At 47.3% G+C, this 21672-nt stretch overlaps 2 protein-coding genes across 2 annotated transcripts in view; one reads left to right on the top strand and one right to left on the bottom strand.

The window, feature by feature from the left end:
• Positions 1 to 705: 705 nt before the first annotated feature.
• Positions 706 to 15795, bottom strand: P2RX4 (purinergic receptor P2X 4). The gene is made up of 12 exons (XM_013056511.2): positions 15587 to 15795; positions 12071 to 12218; positions 8837 to 8908; positions 8665 to 8737; positions 8141 to 8237; positions 5257 to 5337; positions 5012 to 5153; positions 4772 to 4908; positions 2440 to 2533; positions 2235 to 2300; positions 1827 to 1922; positions 706 to 1180 (listed from the first exon to the last, which is right to left on the bottom strand). The coding sequence occupies exons 1-12, from the start codon at positions 15718 to 15720 to the stop codon at positions 1154 to 1156; spliced, it is 1167 nt and encodes a 388-aa protein (XP_012911965.1). The 5' UTR covers positions 15721 to 15795; the 3' UTR covers positions 706 to 1153.
• A 734-nt stretch (positions 15796 to 16529) lies between these two features.
• IFT81 (intraflagellar transport 81) overlaps positions 16530 to 21672 on the top strand; it is a 197068-nt gene continuing 191925 nt past the window's right edge. The window contains exon 1 of the mRNA XM_013056513.2: positions 16530 to 16618. The gene's annotated coding sequence lies outside the window, so the exon portion shown is untranslated. The remainder of the gene's footprint in view (positions 16619 to 21672) is intronic.

The following is a 21672-nucleotide window of genomic DNA, read 5'->3' on the forward strand; positions in this document are numbered from 1 at the left end:
TTTTTTTTTTCCCCAAAGAGGTAACACGAACCAGAGCTTTTTCAAAAGGGTTCAGTAAACGTTTCCCGGCCCCCAAAGCAAGAAAAGCCCAGGTTTCATCCAGCAGAAGCAGGCACTTCTAAAATAAACGTTCCCTTCAGTACTTGGAAATGAATTCGTGATGGGGGATGCGACGGGCAAGCAGCTTGCTTTAAGGAGATCCTGAAGACTTACTGCAGAATTAAATCTGTGTGAAGGCGCAGCTCTAAATAACTTCATTAACATTTCAAACAAAGTAGGTGTAGGTGGTGCTGCTTGTGGCTGGAGACTTCTGGAAAGCAAACGGGGAGGGGAGAAGGATAGCCGTGTACTTGTTGCCTTTAAAATTGTGTCCTCCATAGTGTAGTACCACAATTTTAGGTAAAACAAACCAAAAACCAAAAAAAAAAAAACCAAAAAACAAAACCCCAAAACACACATACGGGTAAGATGAGTAGTCAGTACAGGATAAGATCTTGTAAGTTCTGTAGGAACCCAACCTGACCAAGATCAAAAATCTCAGGCCTTCAAGAGAATGTCGAAGCTGGGAATACGCCTAAGCTCCAAACGCAGACTGCTTCGGGAATTTTCCTGAGCACAGTGAGCTGGGACAACAGATGGGTTTGCTTGTTGAGGTAAAAGGGAAGGGAGGAAAGTTCTAGTTCGTGCTATGAAACCACACAAAGATTGAGAAAAGTGTTTTAATGTTTGGTCCTTGACCACCGCAGCGGGCCTTTTCTCAAAGGACACACACTATCTTGTGACAGCACGGACCGGAAGAGGAACCACAGCCCAGGCACAGCCCGCATGCTAAGGGTCCAGTGACCACACCCAGCAGTCCGTCCTTCCCTCATAAAGTGCTTGACCAGAGACGCTGGGGCTCAGCTGGGAGCTGGACGAGGCCCCAGTGGCGGGAGCACCACTGCCCTTGGGCCAGAGGTCACCCCAACACCCCAGGTTGCAGGGTGCTTTGCTCTGCACATCCTACACACAAAACAGCTGGGTGACCATGTCGTTCTCGTGCAGTGGAGATGGATTCAGAATCTGGAACTTTCTCTGAGATGACACAGCAGCCTTTTCTCCCTCTTGGCTGTGCTCTGATGAGGGCCACGGGGAGCCCTGTTGTGGAGGAGCATCACTGGTCCATCTCACTGCCAAGACCCTGCAAAGAATGATAACGCTTATTGTTGACGGATGCGCTTATGGATAAATGTACCCCCAGCACGTGCTGCACGCAGGTGAGTCTGGAGAATTCGGGGCGGGTGAGAGGCCTTTCGGGCACCCCTTCACAACTGAACATACTCAGCTTAGTCCTTGAGCAGGGGGTCTCAAAGCATGGTGCCGACCCCTCTTGCTATGTGAGGCAAGTTTAAGTAGTGTGGGGTTTTGTCATAATATTCGTTATCATGACTAACCTGAGACATCACTAATTAAGATGAGGCTAGATTTTTTTTTTTTTAAGGATTTTATTTATTAGAGAGTGTGCGTGTGAGTGAGAGCATGCACAAACGGGGGGAGAGGTGGAGAGGGAGAAGCAGGACCCCCCCCCCAGCTGAGAGCCCAATGTGGGCTCCATCCCAGCACCCTGGGATCATGACCTGACCTGAGCCACCCAGGTGCCCCAAAACTAGATTTTAAAGAGTGATGGTCTAGAAGTCTAGAAGAAGGAGCACTGTATGGCCACCTGGGTTGACCACATGCCTGGTAGCACCTCTGTGTTAGGGCCTCGCCCAGTACTCTGGGTGCTCACCACTGGCGTGAGAGACGTGCAGGAAGCAAGGTGCTGGGACCTTTAGGAGGGGACCTACCTGCTCATAGTCCTCCACATACTTGTATTTCTTCTCCCGGTAGTAGTTCCTCTTCTTCATGCAGTAGAGGACAATGACGTCACAGAGCACCGTCGCCTGAGTGTGGTAGAGAGTGAGAGAATGAGCCAGGCGGGATGCTTTAGCCGGTTATTCTGTGCATGTCCCTTCCCAGCAAAGCCCGGAATTTTCCAAGGAAAGGCGAGGCCCCAAGGGCTGTGGTCTTGGAGAAGGGAAGGTGAGGTGGGGCTGGAGGCAAGGGCAACAAGCCTAGATGGTCTATTCTAGAAACGAGTTTAGGGTCAAGGGGAAGCCCCAAGATGCCAGTGGAGGGTCTCGCCTTGCTGTGCTAACTACTGCTGCGGAGGCCCCCAGCCCCGGGGGGGTGAAGGAGCAGTCTAAGTCACTCACCACCCCTAGGAGGGCCAAACCGGAGCCAATGTTGATCATGGTGGGGATGATGTCAAATTTCCCAGCCTGCAAAAGACAGGAGAAAAAGAAACAGTCGTGATAGAGGGCATGAGCAGATAAAAGGTAGGGAGAGGGCCCCCTTTCTGGCCAACCCAGAAGCCTGGGTCTCAGCCAGTGCCCCAAGAGGAGGGGGCGGCCAGGCTACCTTTCCAAACACTATGATGTCGAAGCGGATGCCATAGGCCTTGATGAGCGTGCGGTGTTCGGCCCCAGTCGGGTCACTGTAGTACTTGGCAAACCTAAGGAAGGAGGACAGGTGAGAAGCCGATGGGTACGGGGCAGGGACAGACAAGTGGCTGGATTCACCCTCTGGGTCCTGGATGGGGAATATCAGAGCAGAACTTCCCAAGGCACTCTTAACAGATGACGCCTGAGCATCTTGAGGCCTCTCCTGGCCATTGTAGGTCACGAGTGAGGGCTGGGCTGTTGGCAGGGGTGTGCCAGGGCCCACGGGGCACCAGAAGAACTCTTCAGCATCACTGTCGCCTCCTACGGCTGGGCTGGAACCTCTGACTCTGAGTAGCCCCCATATCACAGCTGAGCCAAGGAGATCTGGCCACTGACAGAATGTGGCCTGTGAGCCCCAAACCGCAGGACTGCCCTGTGGGTGGGGGGCATGGGGCCGGCCATGACCCTTCACAAGCCTCACAAAATCTGCACTGGACATCTTTTTTAAAGAACCACTGACCCACTGATGGATAAATGAATAAATAAAATGTGGCATATCCACACAACAGAATACTATTTGGCCATAAAGAGAAAGCAATGATACATACTGTAACACGGATGAACCTCAAAACAACAAAACACAATACTGAGTGAAAGAAGCCGGTCACAGAAGGCGACACTGTGATTCCATTTATAGGCAAGTCCAGAGAGACAGGAAGTAGACAGTGGTGGCCGGGACAGGTAGGAGGGAGGACAGAGGTGATGGCCGAAGGATACAGGGTTTCTCACTGAGGTGATGAAAGTGTTCTAAAATTGAGGCGATAGTCTTAAAACTTCATGACTAAACACGATTCAGTCCCACACTTTAAGGGGATAAACTCCGTGGTATGGGAACTAGTCTCAATAAAGCCATTAAAAAAAGCAAAACCTGACAAGGGGGAATGGAATGGTGGTGGGGGGGGCGGGGGGCACTGTTGAGCCATGAGGCCATTTGCTGCCTGTGTTATACAGGACATTGGTTCAGAGAAGCCTGAACTCGTAGTCTATGATCGCTCTGGCTCACGGCTTCCACGTCCTGGTTGGGAATCAGGTGGGGCCTGATGCTAGTTCTGGTGAGGTCTCCCATCAGCTTCTCTCTGCCTGAGGTTCTGACCCAAGCTTGAGGTTGAGGCTCACTGTGGAAGTGGTTTCTAGAACTGTGTAACAGTAGAAATAGAGCAACACAAATCTAATTTTTCTCTTCGGGAAAAAATTCAAATAGCTCCCCTAGTATCAGTGAGCCAAAGTGATAGCTGACTGCAGTTCCAGGCGGTTCTAAGATCACCACTAGAGGGAGACAAGCGCAGTACAAAAGCCCCTCAGACCTCCTTGGGTGGCCCCGGCAGAGCTACTTTGTTTAAGAGTGGCAAAATGCATGGAAGAGACCGCAGAGCACCCACAAAAATGTTCATGGCTAAGGTTTTTGCTGCTTCAAGGAAGTGGTAGACCTGACCCTGGCCCCTTGGTCCTTCCATCAAATGACGGGCTCTCCTGGGTTGAACACTGTCACCCAGGGTTTGTACTCATCAGGAACTTGTAAATATGAAATCCAAGTAGGGAAACAGGGTCTTTGCAGGTAGGAGTTAAGTTGAGCTCGTACTGGATTAGCGTGGACTCTGATTCCATATGACTGGTGTTCTATGAGGAGGGGACCCACAGAGATGTGCCCAGAGAGGCAAAAAAAAAGGTGCTGGCTTTGCTGACACCTTGATTTTGGGCCTCTGACCTCCAGACTTGTGAGAGAGTAACTTCCTGTTGTTTTAAGCCACCCACTTTGAGAAAGTCTGTCAAGGCAGCCCCAGGACACATATATGGTACTTTCAGCAGGGAAATACCAGTGAAGGCCTTTCCTGAGGCTTAGACCTGCATCTTCCATACCCTGGAGATTCCAGGGGCAGACCTGGTCTTTGAGAAACTAATTCCTGGGTCTTTGGACCAGAGGATCACAAGCTCACCCATTCCTCAAAATCAGTGAGCAGAGGTTGAGGCTGGCCCCAGGAAGCTCCAGCAGCCAGGCTCTCTTGGCTGTTGTGCCAATTGTCTCAACATGATTTCTGAAGTAAGGGGCACAGGAGGCTTTCGGGGGCCAGGAAAGCACAGGTACGAGGCTCTGCTTGGACACTCTCCCTGGCACCTAGCCTTCCCACCTGCCCTTGGGCAGCTGAGCGAGTGCTGGTCTTCAAAGGGCAGGGACGGCCCACTGGGGAGTGATCCAGCTGCTGTCACTCCTGCCCCTACACAGGAGAACTGGGGCCCAAGCTCACGCCTACCTGAAATTGTAGCCAGGGGACACATTGTGGTCCACATCCCGGGTGTCCAGGCGACGGAAGGAGTACCTGGGCAAGCAGAGGGAGGAGGTTCTGTCCAGGTTGCAGTTCCACTTGATCTGGATACCCATGATGCCTCCCTGTGGGTTGTGAGCAGAGAGAGCGAGCAAGCTTTCCTTGGGGCCTGTTCTAGAATGACGTGTGTTGAAGACTGCGTCAGAGAAGCCAGGGGCCTGTGCCTACCTCGATGGCCATGTCCTGGAAGTTGTGCCCTGCGCTCTCCACTATTTTGCCAAGACGGAATATGGGGCAGAAGGGATCTGTTACAGCGTCATAAATACATGATTTGAGGTAAGTAGTGGTGATGTTGGGAAGAATATTCCTCCTAAAGTCAGGAAGAAGCAGAAATGAAGTGAGGAAAACCTCAAAGAAAAGCCAGAAGTCACTCTAAAACATTGGGGGAACTCACGCGGCCGGCCACCACTTACTTGCTGAAATTAAATTTCGGGTACCAGATGTTGTTCTTAACCAAAAGGGTGAAGTTTTCCGCAGCCTTTAAAAAAGCTGGTCTGAAAAAAAAAATTATAGTGTATTGTTAATAAAACACACATATACGTATACTCACTTCCTTGGATAATATTTTTAAAAAAGCACATGCACGTGTGTCTTACAATGTCATCTTCTCAAGAAAAAAAGTGAAACATCTTGAGCATTTTCTACTCTCTTCTGCATAAACACCAGGTCAGCAAGGGAGACTAAACCAAGCCTTTCCATTTCTTCCTCTTGTGCCTCTTGCCGAAGGCAGTGAAAGCTGAAGAGCAGGAGGAATAGCTAAGGAGGGGTGGTGCCCAGTGGCCTCCCAGGGAAATTATTCGGCCTGCAGGCTGGAGGGGGTTTCAGAGCTCACCTTCCACAGATCGGGTTTTTCAAGTCAAAGCAACGATAAATTCAACCACAGGGTGGATCCTGACCTCATCTCCAAAGTACATAAAAATCACGTGTCTGTTGGCGCACGGCCTTGACTCTGAAGGGCCACGTCAGCTCCGGGCTGACAGTACAAGCTGCTTCTGTCTCCAAGGGGACCCCACTTCTCTGGTTGGCTTCTATAGGAGAATCTGGTGCTGTGCGCAGAACCCTCTGTGTGTGTCTTGGGGGGGCACCCCTGATCCAGGTGGAATCTTGGAGTTATAAACAGAATCAACAGTCTTCTCAACCCTGAGACAGAAGCAAGGCCACACAGCAAAGAGCCCAACTTGTCAGTGCTGATGCCATGAAAGGCCCTGACCAAGGCACTTTTCCCAGGGCTTCAAATCCCCTCATTCCTGTATCCAGAGGGATGCTAACTACTGCTATTTTTTCCAACCACTGTCATTCCCTATACTATAATTTCCCCCCACATCTGTCTACCTCATGTGCAAAACTTTTTTTTTAAAGGTTTTTATTTTTAAGTAATCTCCACACCCAAAGTGGGGGCTCAAGCTCATAACCCTGAGATCAAGAGCCGTGAGCTCTACCCATTGAGCCAGGCAGGCGCCCCTCATATGCAATACTTCTAAGGCTGATTCACTGTGCTTAAAAAAAAAAAAAAAAAGGTGAAATTCACATAATGTAAGATTAACCATCTTAAAGTGTTTAATTCATTGGCATTAAACACATTCAGGATGTGCAACCATCTCCACCATCTGGTTCTAGAACATTTCCATCACCCCCAAAGGAAACTCTGTACCCATTTAACAGCGGCTATCTATTCTCCCTTCCCCCCAGCCTTTGGGAACTACTCGACTTTCTCTAGATTCGTCTAGTCTGGATCTTTCTGATAAATGGAATCATACAGTATGTGGCCTTTTGTGTCTGGCTTCTTTCACTTAGTACCCCATTTTCCAGGTTCATCCATATTATAGCATGTAACACTTCATTTGTTAATAAAGATTTATTTATATAACTATATCTATATCTATAAATCCATCCCCCATAATGTCTTTGGACTCTGGAGTGCATTTCACACAGAGCATTTTTCTTGGATCCAGACACATTTTGAGTGCTCAAAAGCCACCCATGGCCAGTGGCACTGATGTTAGGGAGCACAGCTCCCTAAAACAAAAAGATCCTTTCTAAAAGGATTAAAAGGAAAGATCTTTTCTACCTCAAAAATCCTAGATTCCTTTTCTCTTTGTGTTTCCTTCCCTAGTCTGAGCTGCTGCCCTCAGCAGTCTTGCAACCAGAGGCTCTCATCCATTTCTTCTCTTGCAGCACAGCCTGGAGAGGGTTCATGGGGCTCCCTGCGCCCCGGCCTCATCCAGGCCTCAGTCCGAACTCTGAGTAAGGAATGCTGAAATTGCAAGCAGTTCTGGGAGCACAACCTCTAACCCCCTACCCCAGTCAAAGCAGAGCCAATTACTACTGGGCAGAATGTTTTATTTTAGGGCACCCCTGAACCTGCTCTACTTAATATAACACACTTCAGTGGACATGAATTATTTTCTGGCCCAGTCTCTGCTTCCTTCTTTTCTGGTAACAGAACCCCCAATTTCCTTTGGAAGCCCCATCTCACTACTCTCAGGAGGTGTTCCTTGGGTGGGACTGAGTCCGCCTTAGCTCCGGGGAGGGGCAGGTGACTTGGCCTGAGATGATTAGCAAAATCCACATTCCTTGGGGCACCTGGGTGGCTCAGTGGGTTAAAGCCTCTGCCTTCGGCTCAGGTCCCAGGGTCCTGGGATCCAGCCCCACATCGGGCTCTTTGCTCAGCAGGAAGCCTGCTTCCTCCTCTCTCTCTGCCTGCCTCTCTGCCTACTTATAATCCCTGTCTGTCAAATAAATAAATAAAATCTTTAAAAAAAATGAAAATTAAAAAAATCCACATTCCAGCCACAGTGACGGGCTGCGGGATGTGTTTGAAGACGTGATGATGGACAGCTCTAGAACCTCAACGGACAGCTGGGCTGGGAGACTTGGGGGAATGTCAGTCCAAAGGTACCTCTGGGGACTACACCAGGAGTCCTGCGAAGGAAGCCAATATGAGGGGAAGCAGAGTCAAAATCTGGAGACTCTGAAGCTGTCCTTTGAGACTCAGGTCTAGTCGTGCTGGGATCTTCCTAGTTCGTTAAAGCATCAACCAGCCCTGCTATGTGTGTGTCATAGGTAAGGCACTGAGAGCTGTTTCCTGGAGTTACTCGAAACCAACAGAGTCCAGACATAGGAATCAATCATCTGCACTCCTAGGACAAGTGACAAGTACCATGGCCCACCACACTAGACAACTCTGGCGGTTGTCTGTGGTCCCCGCCCTGGGGAAGCCTGACTCCACACAGACACCAAGAGCACAAAACACACAAAGCTTAACTCCCCAGCCATCTTCCCTTGAATAGGACTCACTCGGGCACGTGTGTGTCATTCTCCACTGGGCACCAGGCTGCCACCTCGCATGTCTTCACAGTCTCATTGAACGGCACACATCTTCCTGTTGCGATTCCTGCAGGGGCAAGGACCCAGGTCCACAGGGGTCTCCTATTTGCTACTTCGCAAGGTACAGAGTGGGAGCACCACCCCAGCGTCCTGTGCAATCAATCCTGAGCTATTCCAACTCGGGGGTTTATACAGTTTCCAGAAATGAGAGGAAAATTGTTGCCTGAGTCTAGGAGCAGGGTAAGGGCAGTGCCAAGCCACAGCACAGGGCAAGATCTGGGATGATAGCTTCTGGGGCACAGGTGACAGGTGAAGGTCGAGAAGATCCTGGGTCCCTAATCTGAACACCAGGTTTCTTTAGGGTCTTGTGGAGGAATTGGGGAATGTGGGAGATTTCTCTGTCCTGAGAGAAGCCCCACAGGGGAGGCCATCTGGTCAGGGGCTGCCCATCCCAGGCTAAGTGTCTACTGGGGGTCACAGCTACGTGCTCATACCACTGCTGTGGGTGCCCGAAGAGCCAGCAACACAGTTGGCATCTGAATTACAAATAGTGGTCTTATCCGGAAGCTGGAAAAAGAAGAAAGCAGGACAACAAATTCCTCGTGGTCAGTCAGGTGTGAGGACAGGGGCCTGAGGCCCGAGGCTCGTCCCTGAGAAGCTGCCTACCTCAGGACAGAAGCCCTGGCTCTGGTTCTTGGTGATGATCATGTTGGTCATGACGAAGAGGGAGTTTTCCTCCTGTAGAGGGGAGACAGCATCACTCCGTTACCTTCAGAGGAATCAAGCCGAGCCACGAAGAATGCCAGTCCTTCATTTCATAGGACAGCACTTTCCACTTCTCCTGCATGCCATGTTGAGAACAATTTAAAAAATGATTTTTGATCTCTTGTTCTCTGAGAGCTTATAATCCAACTGAAGACAGGATTCAAATAAATACTTGTACCCAGTTCCCCCTGATCTCCAGAGGATGCCTGAAACTGCGGATAGAACCCAACCCTACATACGTTCCCTCTTTCCTGAGACACATATACCCGGTGATAAAGTTAAATTATACATTAGACACAGTAAGAGGTTAACAACAATGACTGATGCTAGTATAGAACAATTAGAGTGATCTGCTGTAATAGTTACATGAAATATAGCCCCTCTCTCTCAAAAGACCTATTGTGCTGTACTCATCCTTCTTCGTGTGATGAGAAAATGGCTGCCTGGTGAGGGGAAGGGAGGCGAGGAGGCAGGGTGGGCCACGACTGACCTGAGGACAGGTCAGGGGAGGAGCAAGTGTTTCCGGCCTGCAGTTGTCTACAGGTAACTGAACCCGTGGGGGCGGGGCCTACTGCTCACATATGTTCATGGCGGCATTATTCAGAGTGACCCAAAGGTGGAACCAACCCAAATGTCTGGTGACAGATGAATGGGTAAACAGTCTGTGTTTATCTATACCTGTGCGTGTACCTATAATGGAACATGACCCAGCCATAAAAAGGAATGGAGCCCTGACACACGTTGTAACATGGAGGAACGCTGAAGCTATGACTCTAAGTCAAAGAAGCCGGACACAGTAAGGCGGACACATTGCAGGATTCGATTGTTATGAGGTTTCCATAGAGACACAAAGTAGACGATTGGTGTCCCTGGAACTGGAAGGAGGGGTTGGTTGCATAATATCGTGAATGTACTAAGTGCCGCGGGATTTTCCAATCTGAAATAGTTACTATTATGACATATGAATTTCACCTCCATGGAAAAGGAGATGTCGATCACCTGAGGTGGTTCCTTAATAAAGATTGGTTTGTTATGGGAAAAGAGCCAACAGGTACGCAAAACAGCCTCCGCCAAGCAGGTCACCTCCGAGGGACAAAAATACAAGACCACCAAAGTCGCAAATTTGGCTGGTTTTCTTTCCTAACTGAAATTAAGTTAATAAAACATTCTAGAGGGGCGCCTGGGTGGCTCAGTGGGTTAAGCCGCTGCCTTCGGCTCAGGTCATGATCTCAGGGTCTTGGGATCGAGTCCCGCATTGGGCTCTCTGCTCGGCGGGGAGCCTGCTTCTCTCTCTCTGCCTGCCTCTCCTTCTACTTGTGATTTCTCTCTGTCAAATAAATAAATAAAATCTTTGAAAAAAAAAAAAACATTCTAGAGAAGACCCAGTCAGGGTCAGTAACTGGCACTTCTCTCTTTGAGAAGGTTCTGTTTTCTCCTCCCAGGAAGGTGCCAAATGGTTGATTTAAAGTTTCTGGAGTGCAAGTTCACTGGGGATGAGACTAAAGAGTTGGTCGCTAAGGACCTTCCAACTCCAGGAGTACAAGACAAAGACGCCCCAAAATTCTAGGTGGACCTCCCCCTCACTGAGCCATGACATTCTAAAATGAAATGCCAGAAGCTTTCTCTCAGCATCTCAGACTCCGGGAAGAGTGGAGTTAGCCCCGTGAGCCATCTGGGGGATCAGGGTAACTCAAGGATCAAAGTGTCTGTAGACATCTCCCCAGGTCTGATGAGGTAGAAGCTCTGGAAATGGCTGGCATTTTCCAAAGAGAGGCCTAGAACAAGCCATGCTGGGAGACAAGGAAATGACCCCAAAAGGAAGCGCGAGGATGTGGTACGATGCCCAAGTCTCTCTCCTGGCAGCCCTGTCAGGGTCCTTGGTGTTTCCGCAGACACACGCTCTTCACCTGGTGCTACAGAAGGCTGTTCCTGTGACTCCTGAGATAGATGTGAACGATTCAGTAGGCTTTACTGTTTTTTCCTATTTCTTCTCTATTTTAAGCTTAGGGAAACTTCAGTCTGGAGATGAGCCAAGTAGAAGTGGGGCAAACAGATGTTCCATCTCCGGAGAAGCAGGAGGCCATTGTGAAAGCTCATGGAGGGAGCTCTGGGGCGCTCACGGAGCACTGGGCCAGAGCCGAGCTGGGAGGCGGGGCTGCTGCCCGTTCCTTTCCCCCTGAGGGGCAGAAGCAGTGGGCCCACACTCTTCCTTGGTCCCAGTGAACAGACTGAGGGTGATGGCCCCAGAGCTCGGCAGGACAAGGCCATGGCTTCACAGGAAGCAGTGATCTCTCTGTTGACACAGGTGTGTGCCAATAGGACCACCCACCTCCAGCAAACCACAAATCCCCTCTTCCATTTGACCTTCATTGCTCATTCGCTCAGTCTTCCCTCTGGGCAGCCCGCAAAACCCTTCTCTTGAGAAAGCAGGGGCAAGACACAGTTGAAGAAAGTTTCTCAAGTCTTTGTTTTTTCCAGCCAAGCTCTGAACCAAGAGAGATCTGGCCACCCCAGTCACCCTAGCCCGGGAGCCATCTGGAGAGAAATGGCAGGGTCTGGCTGTGGACCACAGTCATTACTATGGCTAAAGAGAGTCAATATTTGACTTGAAGCTTTGTGGGTTAACAGACTGGATACTACAATGCTGTATCAAATGCTTTCTTCCCTTCTCCTTTGTTTCTGATGAAATCCTATGCGGGCATGTCTGTTCCCTTCTGGTTTGGCTTTGGTCTCCCAATTACTGGCCAACTTTCTACAACTGTCTGATTTATCTTGTGGGCTAACAACAATAAAGCACATACGAAATGTGAAAAGGCAATATTTCCACCTGAATTTTTCCCAGGATTTAAAATATTTGCTTTTCCATCTTTGGGGCTTGAGACAGACTGAGATGTCTGCGTCTAAGCCAGCCATGATTTAAAGCAAAAGAAACAAGGCTGGTTGAATATTGCTTATTAGACCTTAAGGCAGAATGGGATTCTTCTGCACGGCTTTCTCAGACTAAGACAATTAGTCTGGGCCCTGGTGATATTAGAACTCTGCCAATCATTAATCAAAAGTGCAAAGTCTGTAAAGGGAACAGAGCTAATCAGAAGCTTTGGTGTTATTAGACAGAAGCCACGGTGAGAGTCATACCTGAGCTGGAATCACATAATCTGCCACATCCCAGACCCGGAATCCAAGTGTAGAAGTGTTGGTTACAGTCACGCCTTTGGCTTTGGTAGTAACTGAGCTGACCACAGAATCTGTTTCCTGGTAGCCTTTTTCCCACACAAACACCCACCTACAAAATAGAACAGGCCCTTTAAATTGCCATTAGAATTCTGGAAATTTGATGCTAGGGAACCTCTGATAGCCAAAGGCTGACAGTATAACATTCACTAATCACATGACTTTGCAAAACTGCTTGAACTTGGGAGACTCCACTTCTACTTCTGCAAAATGGGTGTAAAACCCAAACCATAGGGTGGTTTGTTGGAGATAAATGAGATGACACAGGTAAAGCACTTGGCACAGTGACCAGCACAAAGAAAGTACTCACGCTGTCTTTATTAGACATCTGAGCACTTTCAACACACTATGACCTGCATAATTACCCAGAGATGATAAAAATTATGGTAATAGTTACCATTTGAGTGTTTTCAGGTGCCAAGCTCTATATATGCATTAACTAACTTAATCCTGACTACTTTCTAAGGTAGATATCATTATTATTCTCTAGTTTTACAGAGGAGGAAACAGACACAGAGAGTTTAAGTCACTCGCCCAAGGTCACACAGCTAGTGAATGACAAAGTCAGCATATAAACTCATGTCTTTTGCCTCTGAAGCCTCTTTTCTTGCCTTGTATGTTATACTCCCTGTAGAAAAAGAGAATCTCACTGCTCAAGTGATTTTATACTTGTTTTTTACTTTTTCTCCAAGAATTCAGGTCACATGTATGCTTCTCTTCTCTGGGAAGAATTGGAGGCATTACAACCAGTCTGAATAATTAAAAAATCTAAAGGCATTAGCGCATAGTGGTTAGGACACTGGAACACAAACGGAAGCCAGCGATCACGGTTCATTTCTCAACTGCACCATTAATCAGGCATAATTTTGGCCACGCTGTTTAATTTCTCTATGCCTCAGTTTTTCCCATCAATAAGATGGAAATGATAATAGGATTTCACAGGGTAGTTGTGAGGTTAAATGAGTTTTGCATATCAGATGTTTAGAACAATATTTGTGTTACCATTGTAGACTGAAATTGGCCATGACAGGAGTATTTACACCATGGACATTGGCCAATGCTATAAATCAGAACTCCTTCCTGCCAGCTGTTATTAAACACCTATCAGCGACTATTACTGTTGCTATTATTTCTAGAAAAAAGAAACAAGCATCCTTCTCCTCTCCTTATAAGCCCTAGCTGCTGAGATTTCAAAAAATCACTGGTTTTGGTTACTTATAAGTTAGTCTGGTCTGAGCAGTCTCTATATTGTCCATCCTAGAGACAGCCTTTAAGGCCTTTTCTTCAGGGGTTCCAGGAATTTAGCTGCAATATAAGATTTCACTTAAGTCTATTCAGGCACACAGAAACTTAGGGCAGGAAGGTTTCTATTATTTTACCATAGTGTGCAGTGAGTTGCTACAGCAGAGACACATGGTTTTACGGGAATCACTATGTTATTACCTATTTACTCATATGACAGATAACAGAATTAGATCATGGAGAAATGCATGTTTAGTCTAAGATGAACTGGATTAGGAAGATTTGAGATGTGTTAAAGAAAGAAAGAAGCCCTCAGAGTTCAGATCCTGAGTCAGTTTTGATCACAGGAAGATGGATAAATGCAATGCATTTACTGCTTTATAGATCCTCATGATCAAAGTAGCAAACACTCCAGGACCCCTAGAAAGCTGTGCTGCCCAGCAGAAATAGAACACAAGCCACATACATAGTGTACTTTCTAGTGGCCATGGTAAAAAGAAAAATAGATAAAATTAATTTTAGTGATAGATTTTATGTTATCCAGTATATCCAAAACATTTTAACATGTTGTCGATGTAAGATGTATTAATGCGGTATTTTAATTTTTTGGTTGTCTTACACTATGTTTTTGAAATCCGGTGTGAATGTTACAGTGATAGAGTATCTTGATTTGGAGTAGGTATATTTCAAGACCTCAACAGCTGCAGATGACTAGGGGCTACTGTATCATACAGTGCAGCCATAGACACTTCCTGTAGTCTAGAACTTTAAAGATACCCTGAGACAGAATTAAACTAATCCTCCCCCTAGTATCAAAAGCCAAGAGGAAATAGCTGGGAGCCTTTCATTCTAAATACTTCCAATCTGACCCAGCAATGCGAGTTTAGTTAACCAGTAATTTGCAGGTCTCAAAATTTAAGGGGGCATCACAATCACTGGGGGACAAGAAGTTGGTAGTGGTGGTACTTAATGAGACTCACTAAATCCAAACCTGGGAGTAGGCCAGGTGGTTCTGGTGTACAGCCCATATGTGTGGGAAGCCATTTCACTGAATCCTCTTGAACTCAACCGCTGCTGGGCTGATGGTGTTAGAAGCCATACCTGCCTGATGGTATGAATTCCGTGGATAGTGTTAACATTCCAAGCCCCGCCCCAGGGTGGAGGACCTGTTACTTTATACAATTCCTCAGGTGAGTCTTTTGTGATCAGGAGGGTTTAGGAAACACTAGGACATTGGTTCTCAAACTGCTCCCCATCAGAATCGCTTGGGGAGTCAGTCATACTCCATAGCCAATTAAATGAGAAGGTCTGGGGATGGGAGTCAGCAATCAGTACTTTTAAAAGATTCCCCAAGGTTCTAATGCGCAGCTGGGGACCACAGCATTAAGCCTTTTAAGAAAAGGAATGCCAGAGCAGGTAACATCTGTCAGCTCAGCAGCTCTAGACACCATTAACACCCCAGGTGGATCTTGAAAGTGGGCCCAGTTAATTTCTACCTCCTCTCGAGTTTCATTAAATTGTAACGGGTGCACTCAATTAAAATTAAGCATTTGGTGAGGGGACAGAAGGTGGCAGGATATATGGAAATATAAGAGGGCAGCATGGGGAACGATAAGAACGTTCCTAAGAACGCCACAAAACGAAGTGAACTAACTTTATGTGCTTTTTAGAGTGTGACCTCTTCATCAGCTTGGATTACCACGCGATACCTAAAGGAAAGGGCCGGAAGCCACTGGCCCAAAAGGACCCAAACGGAAAGTCCAAGCCTTGGTTTCTGTGTGTAGATCATCAGAATGGGAAGTGAAGAGCAAAGACTGAAACGTTAAGGGCAAAGCCGAAGGACAGCGTGGCGCAAATCAGGGAACAAGAAGCAGGAAGGGTGAGGATGAAGATCTAGGCAGGCTTTGCTCTGAAAATGCACAGTATCAAAGCCGTCTGCTGCCCGGCAGCCCGGCCCACCGCCCGGCCCTCCCGGGACCAAGATCCGGGGAGGCGTAGTCCTCCGCCTCTGGTGGCCGCCCCCCCGGACAGCGCCTGGAGGCCACCTGCGGGGCTCGCCCGGTGACCTAGGCCAAGAGCAGCATGTGCACGGCCGAGACCCAGAAGGGGAGTTCCTGGCCGTCGCGACTCGTCCGGACCCCCGAACCCCTCGGGGACGGCGCCCGCGGCCGCGCTCACCCGATGACGTAGGCCAGGATGAGCAGCTGCACGGCCCGGTTCATGAGCCCCACTTTACGGCTGCGGATGAGCACGATGCGCGGCGTGTCGTACTCGAACAGGAAAGAGGCCAGCCCCACGCACCAGCCCGCCATGGCCCGCTGCCGCCGTGCCGGCCGGCCCCGCGCTCTGCGCCCGGCGGCCCGGCCCGCCGCCTGCTACGCGCGCCCGGGAGCCCCGCCCAGGCGGCCCGCGGCCCGCGACGCCGCTACTCGTGTGGGAGGGCCCGGAAGGAGGCGGCGCTGAGTCTCGGGGCGGGGGCCCGGCGGAGGCGACGTTCCCCTCGGGTACGAGCGGCTTTCCCGGGGGGTGTGGGACCCGTGAGGAGGGAGTGAGCTCTGCCTTGAGGAGGAGTGACCTCGTCAGTAGGGCTGGCGAGAACCAGCCACCCCCGCAGATTGCATTGGCTCCACCAGAAAGGGGTGACCTCCTCCCTGGGGACGAATGACCCTCTGGAGGGCCGGGGAGAACGAGTAACCGTCCTAGCGGAGATAGAGCCGTGGTGGAGAGTGACCGCTCCCTTGGGAAGGAATTACTACTTGGGGGGCTAAGTGGGGGGGGGGGTGTGCTACTGAGCTACTCCTTTAGGTGGTCTAGGAGGTACGAGTAACCTGTGGGGGGTGGGGGGACTGGGACACCTTAGGAGAAAGCGCAGCCCCTCGGGTGGTCCCAGCGGTGCCTTCCCAACCTCTGGAGGAAGAACTAAATGTCAGGTGTCCTAGGAGCCCTTGGCTGGAGTCACACACCTTTTACAGTGGCCCTCTGGGAATTGAAGCCAGGCTGCAGCCCTACTCCCAATCCACATGCTTCCTTAGTTACAGGACGAGGGAAGAAGCATCCTGAGCCAGGGAGGGGTTTCGGTGACCAGCCTTTTTCAACTGAAAAAGTTTTATCACAACTTTAGGGACAATTGGAAAATGAAGGGAAGTGGAGGAAACCCCCACAGTTCCACTCCTCGAACATAATTTTCCACGTGTGTTCATTCCCTTTCAGGTATGTTTTCAAAGATACATTTTATATCGAGTTTCATTAATGCATTCAACATGTATTAATGTATTCAACATGTATTAATCAATATGCCAAGCCCAAACAGCCTGCCTTCATGGAGTATAAATCCTCATAGGTAGAAGTGTAGAAAATTTTAGTTTGTAAATCACAGGCACTGATCATGTTTTTTCCTGATTCATATGACTCGCATTTTCTGTGTTATTAGAGACTTGTCATAATGATCATTTTAAACAAATGGAGTGTTTCTTCCGGAGGGTATGCCATGATTTTCCTAGCCGTTCTCACCTGATTGCTTCTGGTTTGTGGAGCCTATGCATAATCTTGGATAAAATATTTTAGTTCATTTCCTGGATATGAGGTTCCTAAGCCATACCACCTTGTTTTTCCAGATTAAAAGTGTATAATAAGAGAATATGAAGGAAATAGACAGCACCTCTCTCTAGAGATGGAATTTTGAGTTAGAAGACTAGAGCTGCCACCTTCCTCAGTCCAAAGTGGTCCTAGGAGAAGGTGGTGATTAAGTTTCAGTGAGATTTTTATTCATTCGACAGATGTTACTGAGAACCTGTGGTATGCTTGGCAGCATTCTTGATGCTAGGGATAGGAGGGTGAATGGGTAGATGAAGTCTTTGCCAGTGTTGAGCTTGGTGCTGTTGGGAGGGCTTAAATTCAGTGTAGAAAAGGAATATATAGCTGCTTAATTCTTATTGGAAGGGGACTTAAAAATGCTTTCCTTAAGAGCCAAACTCAGTTCCAGCTCTTGTTAATGTTTATCCTACAGTGATGAGATGGTCTCAGCGTTACAAATCTTGACTTTAAATGGTTTGCGTGTGTTTTCTGGGTATCTGGCTGGCTCAATTGGTAAGCACATGACTCTGGATCTTGGGTTTGTGAGTTCAAGCCCCATGCTGTGTGTAGAGAGTACTTAAAAATAAAATCTTAAAAAAAATAAGTGGTTTGCTTGTGTTTTGGAACAAGGCAGGTAGGAAAAATGTGTAAGTTTTCCTAAATGACTAGTTGGTATTAAATCCTTAGGACCAACAAGAGAAGCTGATCTTGAAATGATTAGGAAAAGAAAGTTTTTCGTTTATATTCTTGCCCTTACTTTATCTGTTTTTAAAAACAGCTTTCTTGAGGTGTAATGGACACATAAAAAACACATATTTAAAGTGTACAATTGGGACGCCTGGGTGGCTCAGTTGGTTGGACGACTGCCTTGGGCTCAGGTCATGATCCTGGAGTCCCCAGATCGAGTCCCACATCCGGCTCCCAGCTCCATGGGGAGTCTGCTTCTCTCTCTGACCTTCTCCTCGCTCATGCTCTCTCTTACTGTCTCTCTCTCAAATAAATAAGTAAAATCTTAAAAAAAAAAGTGTACAATTTTATAAGTTTGACATATATATACATACACATACACATGCACATACGTACATACCCATGGACCCATCACCATAGTCAAAATAGTGAATCTCTCCAGTGTATTAGCCAGAGTAATCTTAGTTTGTATAAAGTGAAAGTAAATGCTGATTACAACTGGGACTTTTCACAAACCTACATTTTTTAATTTTTATTTTTATTTTAAAAAGATTTTGTTTATTTATTTGATAGACAGAGATCTCAAGTAGGGGGGAGAGGCAGGCAGAGAGAGAGAGGAGGAAGCAGGCTTGCTGCTGAGCAGAGAGCCTGGTGCAGGCAGGACTCAATCCCAGGACCCTGGGGTCATGACCTGGGCCCAGGGCAGAGGCTTTAACCCACTGAGCCACCCAGGCGCCCCCTACATTTTTTTTTAAGTTAAACTATTGTTTATACAGATTAAAAGGCCATCTTAGTCAGGAAAATAAAACATGTTCTTTGTAACAAATGCAAACAATATAGAACTGGATAAAACAAAAATTGGGAGTCCCAGACTCTTCCTACAGAGGTAGCTTCCATACTTTTAAAGTCCCATTAAGAAAGAAAAATTGCTGCCAATTCTTTTTTGTTATTTCTGATTTTTGTTACACTTATTGAAAGATTTCCTTTGGGGGCATCTGGGTGGTTCAGGTGGTTAAGCATCTGCTTTCAGCTCAGGTCATGATCTTGGGGTCCTGGGATGGAACCCCATGGTGAGCTCCCTGCTCATCGGGTAGGCTGCTTCTCCCTCTCCCTCTGCCATTGCCCATGCTCAGGCTTGTGCATTCTCTCTCTTAGGAATAAAGTCATTATTATTTTTTTAATCTTACAAAGCTGCTGTGTAGATTTTTTTATTATGTTCAATTAGCTGACCTATAATACAGCATTAGTTTTTGATGTGTTCAACAATTCATTAGTTGCCTGTAACACCCAGTGCCCATCACCACACGTGCACTCTTTAATACCCATCACCCTGTTGCCCCACGTACCTACATCTTAATCACATTCAGTTGCATATTTGTCATATGCTTAACTGAGTGTAGTCAGTTACTGAAACCATGGGAATTTAGTTTTAAAAAAATGAGATTTTCAGTAAAGGTGCGGAGACAATTCAATGAGGAAAGAAAAGTCTTCTCAATAAATAGTGTTGGGGGGCGCCTGGGTGGCTCAGTGGGTTAAAGCCTCTGCCTTCGGCTCAGGTCATGATCCCAGGGTCCTGGGATCGAGCCCCGTGTCGGGCTCTCTGCTCGGCAGGGAGCCTGCTTCCTCCTTTCTCTGCTTCTCTGCCTACTTGTAATCTCTGTCTGTCAAATAAATAAATAAAATCTTTAAATAAATAAATAAATAGTGTTGGAACAACTGGATATCCACATGCGTATGATGAAGTTGGACCCTTCCCTGTCTCTTATCATATATAAAAATTAACTCAAAATGGATCAAACACCCAAGTGTAAGAGCAGAATTGTAAGGCTCAGATAAAAACATAAGTATAAATCTTTGTGACTTTGGATTAGGCAAGTAGTTTTTTAAGACATGACACTGAAAGCACAGGTAGGTGACAAAACAAAAAATAGATAAAATTTAAAATTTCTGTGCTTCAGAGGACACCATCAAAAAAAAAAAGATCACAACAAGATACCACTTCTTCCGCTAGCATGGCTATAATTTAAATTGTTTTTTTTTTTTTTAAAGATTTTATTTATTTATTTGACAGAGATCACAAGTAGGCTGAGAGGCAGGCAGAGAGAGAGGAGGAAGCAGGCTCCCCGCTGAGCAGAGAGCCCGATGTGGGGCTCGATCCCAGGACCCTGGGATCATGACCTGAGCCAAAGGCAGAGGCTTTAACCCACTGAGCCACCCAGGCGCCCCTAGCATGGCTATAATTAAAATGAGGGACAGTCAAGAAGATGGCGAGGCTGTGGAGAAACTGGAAGACTTACACTGCTGGGAAAGTAAAATGGTGCAGCCCCTGGCAGTTCCTTAGAATATAAAACAATCACCATGTGACCTAGCAGTTCCATTCCTGACTATACTGTACACCCAAGAGAACTGAAAAGATATGTCCATGCAAAAATTTGTGCATGAATATTGACAACGTCATTCATAATAGCCAACACGTGGAGATCACCTAAATATCTCTCAGCTGATGAATGGAAAAACAAATGTGGTATGTCCAGACAATGGAATATTACTCCGCTGTAAGAAGGCAGGAAACACAGATACATGCTGCAATGATCCCGAATCTGGAGAACATGATGCTAAGTGAAAGAAGCCAGGTACAAAAGGCCATATATTACATGATTCTGTTTGTATGAAATATACAGAATAGGAAAATCCATAGAGACAGTCAATTAGTGGTTGCCTAGGGCTGGGGGGAAGAGACAATGGGGACTGGTTACTAATGAGTACGAGGTTTCTGTTTGGTGTGAGGAAATGTTCTGGAAATTACGTAATGGTGGTAGTTGCCGAATCCTTGTGACTATCCTTTTTTAAAAAAAAAAGATTTATTTATTTATTTATTTGACAGAGAGATCACAAGTAGACAGAGAGGCAGGCAGAGAGAGAGAAGCAGGCTCCCTGCTGAGCAGAGAGCCCAACATGGGACTCGATCCCAGGACCCCGAGATCATGACCTGACCCGAAGGCAGCGGCTTAACCCACTGAGCCGCCCAGGCGCCCCTCCTTGTGACTATCCTAAAAGTCGCCTGTCTGTACATTTCAAAAGGGTGGCTTTTATGGTGTGTGAATCGTATCAAATTAAAAAGAAAAAAGAAAAACAGGGAGTAGATCATCAAGGCCTCAGAAAAAATGTGTGTATGCAGTAATGGGGCCAAACCTCATGTTCTTTCTTCAGAGGGAAGCACCTCAGACCCTTACCTAGAGCTGAGATTTTCTTTCTTACTTTCTTTTTTTTTAGATTTATGTGTTTACTTGAGAGAGAGAGAGCAAGAGGACAGGAGTGGGAGGGAGAGAGGGGGAGGGAAAGAGAATCTCAAGCGGATGTTGCACTGAGCACGGAACTGATGCAGGGCTTGATTCAGGACCATGAGATCACGTCCAGAGCTGAAACCAGGACGCTTAGGCAGCTGCACCACCCAGGTGCCCGCACAGAGTTTATTTTTAATTTAGATTAAGTTCTAACATTTGGATCATCTGGTTCCTTTGGTGCATACTAAGCCAGTTTATCACAACACTCCTCTAAAAACTACCCTCCCTCACAGAGCTGGCCCCGGCAGCCAAGGTTATACTATGTGACCTTATCAACTGGGCCACACAGGGAACCTAACCTGAAAGGCCAATCAGATTCTCTCCTCTGGTACTATGGCACTGGGAGAGAAGCAGCCCTTTGTTCTCTGCAAATGACTAGAACTGAGTTGATGTAACCTTCTGGTTGTGGCAGAGTCACATCTATAGATTAGCCCAGCAGGGGAGTTTGCAGAAACAAGAGTGAAACAGATAGACAAAGGGACACAGAGGTGAGAGTGACTAAGAAAATGGCCTCTTCGGTTTCTAAGGAGTTTCTGTTTCCTGCTTCTGCCCCCTTGGTTTGCTTTGCCACCATTGGCTGATAATAAATGTTCACTTTTCCCCCTTAAGCTAGTAAGCCTTGAAATTTGGAATTGAAAATACTTTGGCTATGATAGTAGG

The sequence above is a fragment of the Mustela putorius genome, unplaced genomic scaffold, assembly GCF_011764305.1.
Source record: "Mustela putorius furo isolate JIRA1106 unplaced genomic scaffold, ASM1176430v1.1 tig00537248_pilon_pilon_pilon, whole genome shotgun sequence".
Lineage (NCBI taxonomy): Eukaryota > Metazoa > Chordata > Mammalia > Carnivora > Mustelidae > Mustela > Mustela putorius.

Bases quoted from the DNA above. Each gene is read 5' to 3' on its own strand.
- P2RX4 (XM_013056511.2), bottom strand. From the start codon at position 15,720: ATGGCGGGCTGGTGCGTGGGGCTGGCCTCTTTCCTGTTCGAGTACGAC. The intron at 8,238-8,664 runs GTATGAGCACGT...TTGCCCCTGCAG, and splicing joins TTCGGGCACCCACAGCAGTG to GAATCGCAACAGGAAGATGT. The intron at 5,338-8,140 runs GTGAGTCCTATT...TTTTTTTTTCAG, and splicing joins AATGACACACACGTGCCCGA to ACCAGCTTTTTTAAAGGCTG.